This window comes from Salvelinus alpinus, chromosome 23 (genome assembly GCF_045679555.1).
Source record: "Salvelinus alpinus chromosome 23, SLU_Salpinus.1, whole genome shotgun sequence".
Classification (NCBI taxonomy): domain Eukaryota; kingdom Metazoa; phylum Chordata; class Actinopteri; order Salmoniformes; family Salmonidae; genus Salvelinus; species Salvelinus alpinus.
Genome location: NC_092108.1, coordinates 38328016 through 38348094, shown reverse-complemented (window position 1 = coordinate 38348094; position 20079 = coordinate 38328016). Strand labels below are relative to the sequence as shown.

The window sequence follows — 20079 nt, the reverse complement described above, 5'->3', positions numbered from 1 at the left end:
CTCTCTCTCTCTCTCTCTCTCTCTCTCTCTCTCTCTCTCTCTCTCTCTCTCTCTCTCTCTCTCTCTCTCTCTCTCTCTCTCTCTCTCTCTCTCTCTCTCTCTCTCTCTCTCTCTCTCGCGCACCTGCTGTATCGACCTCTGAATACTCGGCTATGAAAAGGCAACTGACATTTACTCCTGAAGTACTGACCTGTTGCACACTATATAACCACTGTGATTATTATTTGAACCTGCAGGTCATCTATGAACATTTGAACATCTTGAAGAACAATCTGGCCTTAATAGTCTTATAATCTCCACCCGATACAGCCAGAAGAGGACTAGCCACCCCTCAGAGCCTGGTTCCTCTCTCGGTTTCTTCCTAGGTCCCTGCCTTTCTAGGGAGTTTTTTCTAGCTATCGTGCTTCTACATCTGCATTGGTTGCTGTTTGGGGTTTTAAGCTTGTTTTCTGTATAGCACTTTGTGACATCTGCTAATGTAAAAAGGATTTATAAATACATTTGATTGATTTCTATTGGGCACAAAATAATCTGAAACACAACCCAAACAAACAGCAAATGTATCCAACAAGTTTGTAGAGTCACAAGCAAGCTTGATGTAATCAATATGGGACCAAATACTCAAATTAAAGCTGACAGTCTGCAGTTCAACCTCGTTGTCACTGGATAATTTCAAATCCAAAGTGCTGGAGTACAGAGCCAAAACAACAACACATTTGTCACTGTCCCAATACTTTTGGAGCTCACTGTATATTATCATTGTTATCTTGATAGGCGAGTCCCCTACAAGACAGAATTTTGAATAAAATTCCATTTCAACTTACTCGGTTGGTTCGTTGGGGGAATTTGTCTTTGTGCAGGTTGAATTTTCAGACAAAATATTCGCAGTGTGCAGGTCCGGGATCAAGGGGTAACATTCCCCTCTCTCGACACATATGTGCCCCCGACGGAGACCGGGGTCTAATCCCTGCGTTGACCCCTCCCACCTCCCATTTTCTCTCCCCTAATCATGTATATGGCCTTGTAATTTCAAATTCTTCTGAAAACAGCATAAAAATATATGGGATCCAAAAGGTTCACTGGAAATGATTGTTGTACAGACTTTTCCACAATAGAGGTTGGTCCCTGTGCAGGTCGACATTTTTGACAAAATGTTCACAGGAAAGTATTGTCGTACAGACTATTCCACGATATCCCACGGCAATAAGTCAGACTAGCGGTCCCACCATCGACTAGTGGCACCATCGACTAGTGGCACCACTGCTAGTGGTACCTATGTTATCTCAGGAAGACGTTCTGGCTAACAGATACACACAAACACACACTAGTTTGGCATGTGGTGGGTGGCCCTCTGCCCGGTGCTTGCATGGGCGACTTGGCCCGTCCTTATATCCACAGCAGCGTGACAGATGTCTTCTTCTCAATCCAAAACACACACGGTCTGCCAGATGCATATTTTTATCACTATGTAATGAATTGCTTATTCTGTTCGTAATATGAATCGTACAAAAATAAATGATATAATGACATGTGGGCCAAAGCAATCAAAACAAATGTGAGTGTAAATTCCCTCAGCGCAAGCATAGGCTACAACAATCACGAGCAACCAGTGCACGAAATGGGAAAAGCCCATTTCATGAGAGGCACTGGCACATCTCAAAGGAATTCTCGAAGAACACCTCAAACAGGATAAATAAATACCGGAAACACTTTGGAAACCACAACTTGTTATCTGGGATCAAGTCTTTCCCACACAGCTCCAGGTTGTAAAAAATATTGATTTCAACACGCGGTCTATGGAAGTTAATGCACGCAGATCATCACAATAAAATGCCGTAGAACTACATGTACAACATAGAATACAGTAGACGGCCAATGGTGGCGAGTGAGAGGAGTCAGTCACGCTGGATTAAGTGTTAGCGTAGCAAGTTAGCGCTTTCTCCATCTTAGCTAACCCGCAATCCGCTCTCTAAAGCTAACCGTCACGATGAGCAGCTCAGCCTTTTGACGGAGTGTGTAGGCAGGGCTCTCAAACCGTGGCTCTGGATGTGGAGTAGAACAGAGGGAGACACACACAGAATAGAACAGAGGCAAACACTCATCCTCCTACTCCTCTGGTGGGAGGATGGCTGGGCTCTGCTCTCCTCAAGTTATGTAACATGTACCAGAACGTGGCAAGATCTCGCTGGTACTCAGGAGTCTTATTGAAGAGAGGCTGAGTTGTGTCCTTTTATTTTACAGACCCGTGAAATTTCACTCTTTGTTATGTCTTTGCATCTCGGCCTCATTGGGTTATTCCTCTTCAAGGTTTGAGTGCCAGTACCCTTTTAACTCTATAGATATGTTTTATCCTAAGCGCCGGCCACCTTTCATTCTAGCCTGAACAGAAACCAGGCTTCCTAGTACAAATATAAACACACATATACTGTCACTGTATTCTCTCTCTGTCTCTCTGTCTCTCTCTCTCTCTCTCTCTCTCTCTCTCTCTCTCTCTCTCTCTCTCTCTCTCTCTCTCTCTCTCTCTCTCTCTCTCTCTCTCTCTCTCTCTCTCTCTCTCTCTCTCTCTCTCTCTCTCTCTCTCTCTCTCTCTCTCGCTCTCTCGCTCTCTCTCTTGCTCTCTCTCTCTCTTGCTCTCTCTCTCTCTTGCTCTCTCTCTCTCTCTCTCTCTCTCTCGCTCTCGCTCTCTCTCTCTCGCTCTCTCTCGCTCTCTCTCTCTTAGACTGAGAATAAATCAACTGGTCACTGAACACAACAGTAGATACTACACTTGATCAGTAACTACTTCTGATAGCTAGCTTATTAACAGAGGAAAAAGTCCCTAAACCAACCACTCTGGCTACATTTATTTTCAGTAAGCTCTTTTCCAGTCAGCTAGACAGAGTATTTACGATAATGCTTTCACCTATCCAATCGTAATCGGCTCAGTAGCCACAAGGGCACGGTGTGTAGGAGACACGGATAGAAAGGGCACGGTGTGTAGGAGACATGGATAGAAAGCAGTTGGAACACAGCCATAAACTTCAGCCTACACAGTCACATGCATTCTAAATCACACCCACAAAGATAGTGATGCTACTTTATTTTTCTTTCTCTTTCTACCTCTCTCTCTCTCTCTCTCTCTCTCTCTCTCTCTCTCTCTCTCTCTCTCTCTCTCTCTCTCTCTCTCTCTCTCTCTCTCTCTCTCTCTCTCTCTCTCTCTCTCTCTCTCTCTCTCTCTCTCTCTCTCTCTCTCTCTCTCTCTCTCTCTCTCTCTCTCTCTCTCAGTCACGCACACACTCACACGCACATCCTCTCCTTGTTCCTGTCCCTCATCATGTTGTACTACTCTGGGGAGAAAAGCCAGGAGGTTGAAAGGAGTGACGCAGTAAGATGAAGGTGACAGGCTATTGACATGCACAACAGCAGCCCTCGTCATCACAGACACACTAAGTGTCCATTCATTACCAGCAGAGGGGGCTGTTTTTTTTACATTGGCAGAGGAGCAGTGCCATCACCCACGAGGCCATGGCACAGGATTGCTCATCAGTCATCATGCTGTGTCATAAGCGTCAACTTTACCCATCTCTCTCATTAAGAGGCTGATAGGATGCACCAATAATATCAGAACCTCTCTTCAAATGTGTTTTGTGTTCAATAGGGTTTTTCGTCACTGGTTATTTGGGCAAATCACGAGTTCGCAGGTGTTATCATTTTTCGAATTTAAGAAGGGGAAGGGACATTTGGCCCATAGACATGCCCGTAACTTGCAAAGAGAGAGGGTGGAGCTCTTCGTTCTGGTTCCGATCCCCGTTCTCTCTCTTCTCTTAATTAAAAGCATCTGACCAATTACGTAAGACTTTAGTTCTGGGTTAACTGAGATTATGGTCAGTGAGGTGGTTAGTGCAGCATAGGATGATGCTGTCAATTCAGTGGTTGTGGTGCAGTCATAGGAGCGGTCATAGGAGCACAGTACTCGCTCACTCTGATATTTGGCACTGTAGTCTTTCTGTGGTCATTACACAGGTCAGTAAATATGAGTGGTCATGTTGAGGTCATTAGACATCTTAGTAAATATGAGTGGTCATGTTGAGGTCATTAGACATCTTAGTAAATATGAGGGGTCATGTTGAGGTCAGTCGGTCACTCACCATGACACTTAGCGCAGGGGTCTTTCTCATACTCCAGCAGCTCTGCCGACCGACTGCGAACACTGGTGACCCTCCGCAGCCCCCCGCCGTCACGCAGGCGGGCCGCCTCCTCCTTGGCGTACACACCGAGCTCCTGTGTGTAACGCCCATACATCTAAATGAGAGGGGGGGGGGGGAGGAAGGGAAGAGAAAGAGAATATTAGATCATTTTTAAGTATTCGTTATGGCCCTCAGCATACACAACCAGCTTCTGAGTTCTGCTTAATATAATACATTACTCATACATGGGAGAGAGAGAAGGACAGAGGGGTGAGAAGGGGGAGGGCAAGAGAGAATTAGAGAGGGAGAGATAGAAGAGGAAGGAAGGAGAAATAGTGGCTGCATTTCAATAGTCTTAAGGAATAGCTAAAAGGTGTCCCTCAAAAAGATTTTTGGTGAAAATGAAGGAGAGGGGACAAGAAGAGGAAGCATCTTCAGACTATTGAGATGGACCCAAAGAGATTGTGCAGACCATTAATCAAGTATTCAAATGATCCCTTTGACAAGCTCATGGTATTGACCAATCCCTAGAGACTGATGAGCAGTCAAGAAAATGAAAATTTTTCAGTGCCTAAGTCCTTTTGAAACGTATACATTAAACACAGTGGAGGCTGCTGAGGAGAGCGTGGCTCATAATAATGGCTGGAATGGAATACATGAATGGCATCAAACACATGGAAACCATTTGTCTGATGTATTTGATACCATTCCACTTATGCCGCTCCAGCCATTATCACGAGCCTGTTCTCCCCAATTAAGGTGCCACCAACCTCCTGTGATTAAACACGGGAGAGAGAGACAGAGAGAGGATGGAGAGAAGGGGGGACAAGAAAAAGGTGAGAGAGAGATAGAGAGAAAGTGAAGGAGACTAATAGAGGATGTATCTCAATAGTCCAAAATGGTTTCGTCCTTTCTCCATTTGTGCTGAGAAGACTGGTGAAAGGAAATTTCTGAATATTGGTTATTTTGTAGCCTATATTCTCGGCTCAGTGAAAATGACAGAAAGGAGACAAGAAGAGGAAGCAACTTTCGACTACTGAGACGGATCCAGTGATACAGACAATTTATCAATTTCATAGCATTTAAATTGGCCAATTTGATAGACACAATCCCTAGGTAATGATCGCTCCCTAGAGCCAAATGAGCCGTCAATGAGCTGCACCTGCCAGGCCCTGACTGATTAACTACCCAGGGCTGGCGACGGCTTGACTCTTAACGAGGAGGGGCTCCCGCCAAACCAACACACTCAATCAGTGGTATATTCAATACGCCTATTCCTTTGCAGAACTTTTCTTAAACGGAAGCAAACGGAACAAAACGGGGCGGACCTACCTCAATTTGTCCAATAGAAACTCTTGTTTTGCTCTGTTTGTGGTCGTTTGGTTCTTAATATGGTGAACGGTTTCCGTAATGAATACATCTCAGGTATAAAAGCCTCAGCAAGCCACAGAAGTACAGTGGAGTCAGTCCTATATTGTACAACAATGGCAGGGTGGGTTGAAGTTGCGGTAGTGGTTGTGTGCTGGACCAATGTCCTTGGTGCACTGAAGTGGGGAATGCGTCCACAGCATCTGACTAGACCTGTAACTTATGCTGAGCAGCCCCAGTGGCGGCCTCAGCAGGTCATCCAGAGGCCAGTGGCTTCCACTCCTATAGAGAAATGCCAAGTAAAGGAGGAAGAGAGGATTACTTGTGGAACCCCTGCCATTACTACTGCTCAATGTGAAGCGATCAACTGCTGCTTTGATGGGTGGCGGTGCTACTACGGGAAAGCGGGTGAGTCAACTACTGTAGTTTTGGTTTTTCTAATGTATTTTACAATTTTGTATAATTATTTGTACTTCTCCCTGCCAAGCCTAACTTGTAAGACTCATTTTATGAAGTGTTAGTGCCTTCTTCTCTCTGTGCAATCTCCTTCCCCAGTGACTGTTCAGTGTAGCAGAGACGGTCAGTTTGTGGTGGCCAGGGATACCACTCGGCCCAACCTGGACCTTGATTCCATTAGTCTGCTTGGTGGGCAGGATGCCCCCTGTAAGCCTGTTGGCATCACTACAGTCTTTGCTGTATACCAGTTTCCTGTCACTGCATGTGGCACCACTCTGATGGTGGGTAGCTGTCTTAATGTGCTGTGCACTGTAAATCTTTGAGTGTCTATGAATCCAATCCATTGTAGTTTCCACAGTGGGGGGGGGGGGGGGTCATATCTTGGTCTGAAACACTGCTGGTGTTCTATTCTCCCTGGTAGATAACTCGCTAATTATGTAATTACCCAGTGTGCCTCATCTAATGTGAGGATAAAAATGAACACCTGCGTTGCTCTTCATTTAAAGCCTGGCTGTTATGTATCCGTTGGTGTACACCAACTAAATGTGTTTTGTAACTTTCAGGAGGACAGTGGCTATGTGGTCTACGAGAACAGCATGACATCTTCCTATGAAGTGGGGATTGGACCTCGTGGCTCAATCACAAGAGACAGCCATTTTGAGTGGGTCTTCTCTCCAGTGGCTTAATGTTCAACCAATTCCACTCGAGGCTCAATTAAATGCTCCAACTATTATTATTTTTTTCTTTTGATATCTCTAAGATATTTCAAGGGGACTAATTAACTGAAGAAGCTGACACTAACTGTTATCTAATTTGACGCTCGAGTTGTCGTACCCAGCAAATGCTAGCTAGCCCACACAATCAATGTTGAGAAACCCAATACTGGTGGTCCTAATGTACATTCCATAACAGTAAAAATGTTTCTCTCCTAGGCTGCGGTTCCAGTGTAAGTACTCTGGCACTGCAGTGGAGGTACTGATTGTTGATGTGAACACTGTTGCTCCACCTGCTCCGGTTGCTGTTCCTGGACCCATCAGCCTGGTGCTCCGACTGGCCAGCGGACAATGTTACAACAAGGGATGTGTGGAAGGTAAGTTGGAGAAACGGTTGTGTGTTGGAATAATACATTTTTTCATTAATGGCTTGTAGTTGTGTCTGAGGGGAAATTGATTTGTGGCATAACATGCCTGGTTCTGTAAGTTCTTCTATAAAGACTTTCAAATGTGTTGCTTCCTGGGTGGAACCATGCCTGTTCCAACATTCTTGGGGGGGTGGTGTAAGCTGGCCAGCACTAATGAAATGTTTACACTTCAAGTGTTTGAATTCTAACCTTTGTTTCCAGATGTGGAAGCCTACACCTCCTACTACAGCGACGCAGACTACCCAGTTGTCAAGGTCCTAAAGGAGCCGGTGTATGTTGAGGTTCACATCCTGAGGAGGACTGACTCTAACCTGGTCCTGAATTTGGAGCATTGCTGGGCCACCTCCACCCCCAGTCCTCTAAGCCTGCCCAAGTGGGACCTCCTGGTTGATGGGTAACTGGAGAACCAAGATGGTTGCCTTGCTGCTTTTTTCTCCATTTATTGCTCCTTTCCTACTTTAATTTTTAGTCTGTGCTTCCATGTAAAGTAACTGGGGCTCTTCCAACCAGGATGTAAACCTAGGGACTTTGGGAAGATCTTAGTTGTACAAACCATGACTGTCTCCCCCCCAGGTGTCCGTCTCAGGATGACCGCTACCTGACCTCTGTGATCCCTGTGGCTGGCTCATCTGGCGTCGTGTTCCCCACCCACTACAAACGCTTTGTGGTCAAGATGTTCACTTTTGTGGATGCGCACACCTTAGCTCCTCTGAAGGACAGGGTACTGCATCTTTACTTTACTACAGCAGGAGTTTCAATTAAGGCCTCATGGTCTGCTGGGCTTTTCTCCCTGATGGTTGACTGATTGGCCAGGAAGTCCACTGCACTCCCGTCCAAGTCACTAGTTGAAAGCCAGCGGTGCTGTTGATGGCTTTTAAATGGCCTGCGTAATTGTCGCTATTTGGGGCTGCCTAGCAGTTAAGGGCATTGGGCCAGTAACTGGGATGTCGCTGTTTCGAATCTTTGAGTAGGCGAGATCTGTGCCCTTAAGCAAGCTGCTTAACCTTAATTTCTCCTGTAAGTCACTCTGGATAAGAGTTTGCTAAATGATACCAAGCTAAAGGTTTGCTTTCCATCTGCAGGTCGACATTCAGTAGCAATCTTTCCCTGGAGGCAGAACTGAGTATTTTGCACTAGATGGGATGGCTGTTAAGTCAAAATTGGTCATTGTAGAAATTCAAACCAATTGGCTGTGAAGGTTAGGTTCCAGCTAGTGACCACTCTGCAGAGCTGCCTCTAGTACATGAATCATCCCAATAAATGCCAACATTCCTTCCATCCAGGTATTCATTCACTGTAGTACAGAGGTGTGCTACGCTACTGGAAATCACTCCTGTCAACAGAGCTGCAACAGGCAAAGTAAGTGTTTTATTTTTAATCTTCCATCTAGGGATGGTTTTAAATTTGATCATCTAGCTTTAGTTGTTTTTAAGTGGTGGCCATCAATCCTGGTCCTAGAGCACTATGGGGTTTACATTTGCACAAACATCAATATATCCTAACCTTAATTTGACCAGGGTTTGAAAGTAGCTGGAAATACGTAACTGTTTGTGCACTAGTTGGATTTAGTGCTTGAGGCATTGACTTAAAATTCTGTTCCTCCAGGGAGAGATGTGGCAGGAGTGAAGTCTTTGGATGGAGAGACCACCGTGGTGTCCAGTGGGGAGGTGATTCTGACCCGACAAGAACCACCTGCCAGGCCTGAGAAATACTTCTGATCCACCTCTGCTTGGGATAAGGGCCTGACTACGACCTAGTAGCAGATACAAGATGCCTATTGACTTGTGATCCACTAGCTTGCTAAATAAAATCTTGTTTTTCAATTTTCATGTTGATGGGTTTTTGTTTTGAATTTAATAGAGAACTGATCTTGCTTTCAACACTGGGAACAGGGTGGTTCTGATTTCTGCCAATCACCTTGGATCCTTGTTTGGTTGTAGAGATAAGCCACGCAAGGTTACTATAGCAATACATTGACTTCAAGTTTCTGAAGGGTTGTCCCTTATGTTTTAATTTTTTTGAACTGTATACTTGGACACTGACACCCATGTGCCACTGACAGTTGGCGCCTTTCAATGTAAGTGTAATTGGTCATGTGCCTTGACTACTTGAGGAATTCATTCCACGCTGATGCATCAAATGGAAATCCGGTGTTCTGTAAACGGGTTCTGGAAGGTAGCTTCACAAGCTCTGCATCTTGTCTATAGATTGTCAGACTGAGCCAGAACAAGCAGAGGTACTAAGCTGCTTGCATTGGAAGTGGCCATGTAGAGGAGTGACTGGTTGTCTAGCAGATGTGAAAGTGGCACATGTTTCCAAGTGACTGCTTGCAGGCAGCGTGTCTAATGACAGTTAACTGGCATGTGTGCCAAGTTATAGGGGGAGTGATCCTACAAAGTATGGCATTAGGGTAATGTCTACAGAGGGGAGCCTGTCTGCCAGCTGAGGACTATTCCCCATATACCAACCTGTACTGTACCGCTAGTGTCTGGATTTTACACAGGCCTGCAACCACCACTGAATACACATCTAGTGGCACACGGGTCATCCTTTCAATTTCCTGGTTAAAATGTCCTTGGTAATCAAACATTTAGAAGAGACATGCTCTCTGCAATTTGTATATATCAGTGTATAGGGTCAGTGCAGTCCCTTTACTCTGCTCACTTTATTCTCTGCTCTGTCCCCTTTTCTGTCTGTAAATACAGTGCTGTGATCAGAGCATTGAGATGAGCATCACGCCTCCAGACATTCTCTGCTCTCTACTTTCCTCTCTTCAGCTACCATCACTTACCTTTTTCCCTCAATTTCCCCTCTCTCCCACTCATTGAGATGGGCGTCACGATTTCTCCAGACTTGCTCTTTCTGCATGCTTGAGCAGGTGAGGCACAGAAGGAAAGCTGCACAGCTGTGGCTTCTGTCTTGACAGAGGGATGTCCAATAGCCCACCTCCCATCACTTTACTACCCATCAGCCTCCTCTCCCTGTTCTACCCATTTAACTAGTGCAACTCCACATATGACACACTGCAACACCTCATGGAACCACTACGCCCCAACACTACCGTGTAGGCTGCCAGCTACATCCTGACGAGACGCGTAGACTGGCTGATGGTTGTGGAAACACCTGATATGTACAGTACCAGTCAAAAGTTTGGACACACCTACTCATTCAAGGGTTTTTCTCAATTTTTACTATTTTCTACTTTGTAGAATAAAAGTGAAGACAAAACTATGAAATACCACATGGAATCATGTAACCAAAGAGTGTTAAACAAATCAAAATATATTTTATATTTGAGATGCTTCAAAGTAGCCACCCTTTGCCTTCACCGCTTTGCAGTCTGTGTAGAAAATAGTAAAAATAAAAACCCTGGAATGAGTAGCTGTGTCCAAACTTTTGACTGGTACTGTATTTGAATACACGTGTAGGCTAAATGATAATGAACACAATCACGTGCAGAAGACCACACGCACACACACACACACACACACACACACACGCACACAGTGGTATTAATGCTGCCTGTTAGTGGCCCCGTCCTGGGCTTGTGAGAAACCAATCAGAGACCATCTGGAGCGCGGCTCCCTGGTGTAGCAGCAGGTGGACTGAAGGACTATGTGTTAAATGAGCTGTGGTCACCACTACGGTTACCAAAGATATTACCTGCAACATTGTCATCAGATGAAAAAGCAACAATGATATAGCAACTTAAACAAGATTACTGACAACACAGGAGTGTTTCCCTTACTGCTACTTACAGTAGGCCAGTGTTTTTCAAACCGGGGTCCGTGGACCACCCCATAGGCCCTATGGCATAGGGGTACTACCGGTGGTCCGAATTATATATATATTCTTTATGTTTTACATTTTTGTTCCAAAAATAATAACAATTGGGAGTATTAATGGTATTATAAGCAATGTTACATTACTTTTCACAATGCTAATTGTTTGTGCTAATAGGCCTTTCGTTTGTTCCCTGCTCAAAGTAATAACATTTGACCGCCAAGATAAACTGTATATTATAATAATTCTGATAATTATAATTAATAATAATTAATAATAATTCTGCGACTCCGCAAATGATGGTTCTCGAGCTTTTGATGGTGATTTGCTGGTCCCAGGAACGGAAAAGGTTGTGAACCGCTTACTTGTGCACACCTGGTTCAACTCTTCAACTCATCAGGCTGCTTTGATCAGATCACAGTACTTATCAACCTCTTGCTCAGTTGAATCAGGAGTGTCAGAACTGGGCTTGAACAAAACCCTGCACACAATATTGCGTCAAAGAACAGAAACGACACTAAAATCTCATTCCACAATCTGCTCTAGTATTATGATCAAAACACACACTTGCATATTACAAAGTACTGAAACTCAGAGCAGTGATAGAGCAGCTTATCCAAAACCCCCAGGGCTCATGGGACAGGCTTGGGAAATTGAATTAGCTGGGAAAGTGAGATTTCATCTGTCTGAAGATCTGCATTAATGTACAGTAGGTTGGTCATGGAGGCCGGAGTTGGTGGAGTAGTTACCTATGCACACCATCATATCAAGAACACACGTTCACAAGCGACCCCCAAAAACATAACACAACCTCGTAGAATTACCTAAGGCATTTGACCTCTAACCTGTATGGTGTGCCAAAAATGGCCATTCCAGTCATTTCAGGAATCAATGCCCTGTATCAAATTTAACTGACACTCAGTCAAACTGAAACATATATTTTAAACATGCTGATTTTGCAATACACTATCCTACATGTCCAAAGAGATTGTACCGTTCTTTGTCCCTCCTTCACACCTGCAGTATTTCATCATCATCAGAGAGAGAGAGAGAGAGAGAGAGAGAGAGAGAGAGAGAGAGAGAGAGAGAGAGAGAGAGAGAGAGAGAGAGAGAGAGAGAGAGAGAGAGAGAGAGAAGGTAGCTTTGTTCTGTCAGAAGCTAAAGTGGAACTGAGCCCACCTCTGTGTGTATGCAGAGACAGGAATGCTGACTATGAAAAGCTACATCCCTGTGAAGAGAAAAATAGTCTCTGTGTGTGTGTGTTGTGTGTGTGTGTGTGTGTGTTGTTGTGTGTGTGTGTGTGTGTTGTGTGTGTGTTGTGTGTGTGTGTGTGTGACATGGATTTAGAGGTGTTTCTCTCTAGGGCACATCTTCTGCTAATGCTCTAATCACACGCAAGAGTGCAATCACACGCACACACACACAGCACACACTTGCTCTTTCTCATACACCTATTAATGTACACACACCCACACCTTGCACACACAAACACAAACTCACACACACACACACGCACACACGTACGCATGCACGCACACACACACACGTACGCATGCACACACAGTGTGAGAATGGATCATATTTGGTTGCATCTGCAGTTCTCCACGGGCTGCTTTTCCTGTTCAGGTTGATCATGACTTTGATCTGTGCAGCAGCCAAATCCTCCTGAACCCCCGCTGGCCATAGGGACATGAGCCTGCTGTGTCTAACATCTGTTCTGACAGAGGCTTACCACACACATATGCACACACCCCCCACACACACACACAGTCATGCACATACACACACACTTTGAAGGAGAAGACATCAGATGGAATGTTGTAATACTTAAAGACACCCAAACACCTTCTGTCTAACCATCCCTCTATGCATTCATGCCGTGAGTCATACCGGAGGCATACGGTGGCAGTGGCAGCCAGCTGTCCCATCATGCATTGCACCAGACAAGAGTTCCAGAACTCGCTGACCCGGACACCTGTCTGGAAACAGACCTTAACCATACCATGTGGTGATGGGTAATAGGTGGATTTACATAGCACTTTTATCAGCAGGTGCTCAATGGGAACTCACCTCATCTCAACTCACCTCATCCACTACCAATATGTGGCATCAACCAATGCAACTACATTTAAATATTGTATTTGTTCGTGTGTATTGCGTTGGTTCATCATGAACACTGATGTCTTGCCAAGACTCTCGAAAAACTGATTCAAACCTGATTCAAACCGAGACTTCCTTCCTGGTAAAGGTTAATTGAAAAGAACTAAAAATAGAAATCTGTTTAAGCCAATGCGTTTCATTTCTCCACAGCCACAGTCGATCAGTCTTTATGGCTCTTTATGTTAAAGGCCCAGTGCAGTCCAAAATTGTTTTTCCCTGTGTTTTACAGTGGCAATAAAAAGTATGTGAACCCTGTAGAATTACCTGGATTTCTGCATAAATTGGTCATAAAATTTGATCTGATCTTCATCTAAGTCACAATAGACAAACATAGTCTGTGTAACACACAAACAATTATACGTTTTCATGTCTTTATTGAACACACCATGTAAACATTCACAGTGCAGGGTGGAAAAAGTATGTGAACCCTTGGTTTTAATAACTGGTTGACCCTACTTTGGCAGCAATAACCTCAACCAAACGTTTTCTGTAGTTGCAGATCAGACCTGCACAACGGTCAGGAGGAATTTTGAACTATTCCTCTTTACTATTCCTCTTTGTTCAGCAATATTCTTGGGATGTCTGGTGTGAACCGCTCTCTTGAGGTCATGCCACAGCATCTCAAATCGGGTTGAGGTCAGGACTCTGACTAGGCTACTTCAGAAGGCGTATTTTCTTATTTTGAAGCTATTCTGTTGATTTACTTCTGTGTTTTGAGTCGTCGTCCTGTTGCATCACCCAACTTCTGTTGAGCTTCAATTGGCGGACAGATAGCCTAACATTCTCCTGCAAAATGTCTTGATAAACTTGGGAATGTATTTTTCCGTTGATGATAGCAAACTGTCCAGGCCCTGAGGCAGCAAAGCAGCCCCAAATCATGATTCTCCCTCCAACATACTTTACAGTTGGGATGAGGTTTTGATGTTGGTGTGCTGTGCCTTTTTTTCTCCACACATAGTGTTGTGTGTTCCTTCCAAACAGCTCAACTGTAGTTTCATCTGTCGACAGAATATTTTGCCAGTAGTGCTGTGGAACATCCAGGTGCACTTTTGGCTTCTTTTGTGTTGTCCTCCCATGAACACCATTCTTGTTTAGTGTTTAACGTATCGTAGACTCGTCAACAGAGATATTAGCATGTTCCAGAGATTTCTGTAAGTCTTTAGCTGACACTCTAGGATTCTTCTTACCCTCATTGAGCATTCTGCGCTGTGCACTTGCAGTCATCTTTGCAGGACGGCCACTCCTAGGGAGAGTAGCAGCAGTGCTGAACTCCATTTATCGATAATTTGTCTTACTGTGGACTGATGTACATCAAGGCTTTTAGAGATACTTTTGTGACCCTTTCCAGCTTTATGCAAGTCAACAATTCTTAATCTTGGGTCTTCTGAGATCTCTTTTGTTCGAGGCATGGTTCACATCAGGCTATGCTTCTTGTGAATAGCAAACTCAAATTTTGTGAGTGTTTTTTATAGGGCAGGGAAGCTCTAACCAACATCTCCAATCGCGTCTCAATGATTGTACTCCAGGTTTGCTGACGCCTGACTCCAATTAGCTTTTAGAGAAGTCATTAGCCTAGGTGTTCACATACCTACACTGTGAATGTTAAAATGATGTGTTCAATATAGACAAGAAAAATACAATAATGTGTGTGTTATTAGTTTAAGCAGACTGTGTTTGTCTGTTGTTGTGACTTAGATGAACATCAGATGTAATTGTGTGACCAATTTATCCAGAATTCCAGATAATTCCAAAGGGTTCACATACTTTTCTTGCCACTATATATATATATTTCCACACTATGTGTTGGGAATAATACTGTGAAGTTGTAAAATTCATGATAATTCCCTTTTAGTGTAAGAGCTGTTTGAAAAGATCACCTGACATTTTGGTGTAATGGAGTTTTGGCCTGCCTTAATTAGTTAATAGACCAATAAGAAAGAGAGTACTAAACCTCTCTGCTAATAACACATTTTCTGTTTTTTCATTCCCACTCTGACCACTCCCAGACAGTCCAAGCAAAATTCATGATTGAGAAATTGCTTTTCGCTAAGAAGCTATTTTAGCTTATTTTTGACCATTTTAATTGAAAACAATCACAGTTAAGTTTTACCCGTGATTTAATATTGAGATAAAAACGGCTGAGTTGGACCTTTAGTTGGAGTTGGACCTTTAAAAGATATGAATGGAGAAATAACTTATGAGTACAATAGCTGAAGATGACAACACGACCTCAACCCTGAGGTCGAAGGAATTGTCCGTAGAGCTCCGAGACAGCATTGTGTCGAGGCACAGATCTGGGGAAGGGTACCAAAAAATGTCTGCAGCATTGAAGGTCCCCAAGAACACAGTGGCCTCCATCATTCTTAAATGGAAGAAATTTGGAACCACCAAGACTCTTCCTAGCACTGGCCGCCCGGCCAAACTGAGCAATCAGGGGAGAAGGGCCTTGGTCAGGGAGGTGATCAAGAACCCGAGGGTCACTCTGACAGAGCTCCAGAGTTCCTCTGTGGAGATGGGAGAACCTTTCAGAAGGACAACCATCTCTGAAGCACTCCACCAATCAGGCCTTTATGGTAGAGTGGCCAGACGGAAGCCACTCCTCAGTAAAAGGCACATGACAGCCCACTTGGAGTTTTCCAAAAGGCACCTAAAGACTCTCAGACCACGAGAAACAAGATTCTCTGGTCTGATGAAACCAAGATGGAACTCTTTGGTCTGAATGCCAAGCATCACATCTGGAGGAAGCCTGGCACCATCCATATGGTGAAGAGTGGTGGTGGCAGCATCATGCTGTGGGGATGTTTTTCAGCAGCAGGGACTGGGAGACTAGTCATGATGGAGGGAAAAATGAACAGAGCAAAGTACAGATAGATCCTTGATAAAAACCTACTACAGAGCGCTCAGGTCCTCAGACTGGGGCGAAGGTTCACCTTCCATCAGGACAACGACCCTAAGCACACAGCCAAGACAACGCAGGAGTGGCTTCAGGACAAGTCTCTGAATGTCCTTGAGTGGTCCAGCCAGAGCCAGGACTTGAACCCAATCGAACATATCTGGGGATACCTGAAAATATCTGTGCAGCAAGCTCCCCATCCAACCTGATAGAGCTTGAGAGGAACTGCAGAGAAAAATGGGAGAAACTCCCCGAATACAGGTGTGCCAAGCTTGTAGCGTCATACCCAAGACGAATTGATGCTGTTATCACTGCCAAAGGTGCTTCAACAAAGTACGGAGTAAAGGGTCTGAATACTTATGTAAATGCATTATTTCTATTTCTATTTCTATTTTTTTATTTTTTATAAATTAGCAAAAAATTCTACAAACCAGTTTTTGCTTTATCATTATGGGGTATTGCGTGTAGATTGATGCGGGAAAATAAACAATTTATTCAATTTTAAAATAAGGCTGTAACGTAATTATTTGGGGAAAAAGACAAGGGGTCTGAGTACTTTCCGAAGGTACTGCATTAACGGTGTATACCAGTACGGGAAAAAGTACAAAAATGTATCCACCTACTACTGTAAGTTTCTCTGGATAAGATCCTCTGCTAAATATGTCAAACGTAAACATTTATTTCACTACATCACTGCTTGACACCAGTCCAGACAGGGTAAATGAGCCAACCCCTGATTTAGTAAAACAAGGCCTATTTTCTGTTTCAGACCCATCTGTAGCTCCGAGTCCTAGGCTATGTCTAAACACCAATACATAGCAGAGTCATATTACATTTCTAACTGGGAGAGCAAAAGGTACAGGGCCCGCTTGCCCCACAGTACATGTCAAATAGCTCTCACATGTTTGGTTAATATCTGGAGTACGAGCCATCTGTCAATCAATTCTCCCTGAGGAGAAAAAAGACCTACCTCCATTTCAGATGATGAAGGGAGTTTAATGTATCACATACCATCACACACATACATGCAGGCACACAGACAAGCACAAACAGACACACGCACACACATGCAATTGTATAGGCCATTTATTTATTTGTAATGAACTGGAGGTACAAAGCCAGAGGGGAATTCACACCTGAGATACGCACGCATAAATGGAACGTAATAATTTTTTCATACACTTTTCTCTCTGCATGCATTCTGACCATGAACTTAAGTATGGGGAAACGCATGTGCCAGCCAGCTATATGCTTGGGGTGGAGATCACAGAAATGGAGGTGGCAAAGGTGTGTCCACAGATGTGTATACTGACCTTGACTTATTTCCACCACCTTTCCGTGCGAGGAAACCATGAATAAGGTCGAGCAAACCTGTCTGTGGTGGAAAAACATCTACTTTCTTTTTTCCCGCTGGGAATAACAGCATTCCCCACGCGCTGTAATTTCTAAATTGATAAGAGCTACTGAGAAGAGCTAGGTTTGTAAATTAGAATTATTTTAGATATATTTTAACTCATTATCACTGGAGACAAATGTGAAACCAGTCACCAGGGTGGCAGGTAGCAGTTAAGAGCTTTGGGATAGTAACAGTAAGGTCGCTGGATCAAATCCCGTAGGTCAAAAATATGTCGATGTGCCCTTAAGCAAAGGATTTAACCATAATTGCTCCTTTAAGTCACTCTGAATAAAAGCATCTGCTAAATTACTTAAATCTAAAATATGTCAGGAAACTGAAAAGCATATCAACATTACAGGTATTTCTGCCCCTTTTCCACAGTGAAGTATGAAATCACTGATATGATCTGAGAAATATTTGTATCTGTCTCTATTCCACAGAAAATGCACTGAAATGATATACATAGAATGAACAAATACGTATGCTCATTTCCTGTAATATATATATATTTTTAAATATAATGGTTGCCTAAAGAGGGCACTCTACGAGCTGCTCACTGAACATCATTCACCACTAAGTCACGACGTGAGAGTAGGCGTGGTGTTTTGACGGTGAGTAGCTTGCCGCAGTCAGCGACAGCATATTTGAATAAGTAAATCATCAAAAGTACACTTCACCAAGCAAACAGCCCTATCCTCATCACATTCTCACTTAGTTAACGTTAGCTGGCTATCTAGCCAGCAATTTAGTTAGTCTCTATCTAGCCAGCCAGCAATCTGTGCTACTTATGTTTGCAGCACTGAACTGGTGCCAAAGTGAACACTTATCCTTGATACAAAAATAACACCGCTACTGTCTGGGTCTATTATGTTAACGAGTTTATTTAGTTTCCCGAAATATGCAAGCTAAATTAGAACGTGTATGACTAAAACCAGTGCGGCAAGGGTTTTCCTGCACGAACATTCTCAGCCAAATCATCAGCACATGCTATTTGCAGTTGAAATATACATCCAATACATTTTGTATAGATTTTGAATTGAATAACAGTGTAATTTACATGATGGTTTCAGTAAGAAAACATTGTCCTAATGAACTGCAAGTGTGTGTTTGTCATAACAAGTTCTCGGGAGAGGCTATACGGACACCCCTGGGGGGCGCAAATTGATGACGTGTGTCGCGGCAGCTTTGAAGATGAATCATATTGTATTTGTCACATGCTCTGAATACAACAGGTGTAGACCTTACAGTGAAATGCTCACTTACAAGCACATAACCAACAATGCAGTTCTAAGAAATAAAAGTGTTAATAAAGTATTTACTAAAATAAACTAAAGTAAAAAATAAATAAATAAAAATGAAGGAGCAACAATAAAATAACAGAAGCGAGGCTATATACAGGGGGTACCGGTACAGAGTCAATGTGCGGGGACACAGGTTAGTCAGTAGTCCCGATGAGCCCTTCCCACATAGCTAGTTTATGCTGGCTAAATGGCAACAATAGCAGCATGGCGCTAGTTAAAACTTTATTTCGATGGGCGACGGAGAAATACATCTAATAGTGGTAGTAACCATCACCGTGGTACAATCTACTGCTCAATGAGGAGAGTTTGCGCTGCAAGCCGGCAACAAGGCACACTGTCCTTCACTCCCGATTGCCCCAGTAAGCAGAGCTAGATAGTTTAGCCAATATCAGACCATGACAGATAAAGCAAATTTATTGTAGTGATTTTCACTGAAAATGTACAACTACGGTATTAACGTCACCGATAAAAACGGAATGATTCTGAACACCCCCTAGTCCCAATTTCGGCAGACAAGTTTCAAATTCATGCTGAAGTTTCTTGCCACAAGCCTAAACTAGCTAGCTGGGAAGGGCTCATCAGGACGACTGACTGGACCAAATCTGTTAGTTTCCACTCGACTCTCGCTGTGCGACATATGTCATAAATTTGGGCACCAGACGATGCCATAAAGTGTTTCTTTACATGACCTTTGAATGTTATAAAGCACTGCAGTGAATCTACTCAATACAAATGCTGACATCTAGTGTAGACATTAAGAACTGCATGGTACTGCATTTCACTGCATAGGTTGTGAACAGTGCAGTTTCAGATTTACTTTGAGACAAAGTTTAATTAATTCATCCCTTCTCGTTTATTAGTGTGCTTGTGGTGCTTCAGCACAAACACTTCTGCATTCTTAACCACTGCCATAGATAGACAACTCTTTATGTTGAATCTAAGAAGGTAAACTGAACAAGTGTTTGTGTTTAATTTTGTATTTATAGAGGATTTAGTTAGATATAGGATATAGCTTTTTGGTGGTTGTCATGTAAACCACAAATAAGATGTTCTTAATAAATGCTCATTTTTATATTTAGTTAAGAAATAATAATTTAGAGCAGAAAATGAGGGGGGGAAAAAGTATGTTTTTCATTCCACCTCTAAAAAAAACAATATATCAGTAGATATATCAGTAATCGGTGACTTTTGCCTCCCTAAAATCGGTATCGTACTCGACCCAAAAATCCCATATCAAATCAAATCAAATTTTATTCGTCACATGCGCCGAATACAACAGGTGAAATGGTTACTTACAAGCCCCTAACCAACAATGCAGTTTATAAAATAAAAAATACGGATAAGAATAAGAAATAAAAATAACAAGTAATTAAAGAGCAGCAGCAAAATAACAATAGCGAGACTATATACAGGGG

The 20079-nt window shown here is 43.3% G+C and overlaps 2 protein-coding genes across 4 annotated transcripts in view; one reads left to right on the top strand and one right to left on the bottom strand.

Annotated features, from left to right (window-relative positions):
* LOC139550919 (chloride channel protein 2-like) overlaps window positions 1-20079 on the bottom strand; it is a 62840-nt gene that overhangs the window by 30074 nt on the left and 12687 nt on the right. For all 3 annotated transcript variants that reach the window (XM_071362188.1, XM_071362186.1, XM_071362187.1), the window contains exon 2: window positions 4128-4281. In XM_071362188.1, the coding sequence (XP_071218289.1) occupies window positions 4128-4281 (154 nt within the window). The remainder of the gene's footprint in view (window positions 1-4127; window positions 4282-20079) is intronic.
* Window positions 5614-8958, top strand: LOC139550921 (zona pellucida sperm-binding protein 4-like). The gene is made up of 8 exons (XM_071362189.1): window positions 5614-5942; window positions 6090-6271; window positions 6554-6651; window positions 6923-7080; window positions 7333-7525; window positions 7705-7852; window positions 8415-8490; window positions 8737-8958. Exons 1-8 carry the CDS (start codon window positions 5651-5653, stop codon window positions 8847-8849), a joined length of 1260 nt encoding a protein of 419 aa, XP_071218290.1. The 5' UTR covers window positions 5614-5650; the 3' UTR covers window positions 8850-8958.

Coding starts and splice junctions, on each gene's coding strand:
- LOC139550921 (XM_071362189.1), top strand. CDS start 5,651: ATGGCAGGGTGGGTTGAAGTTGCGGTAGTGGTTGTGTGCTGGACCAAT. Junction 5,943..6,089: donor GTGCTACTACGGGAAAGCGG/GTGAGTCAACTA, acceptor CTCCTTCCCCAG/TGACTGTTCAGTGTAGCAGA. Junction 7,853..8,414: donor TAGCTCCTCTGAAGGACAGG/GTACTGCATCTT, acceptor CCTTCCATCCAG/GTATTCATTCACTGTAGTAC.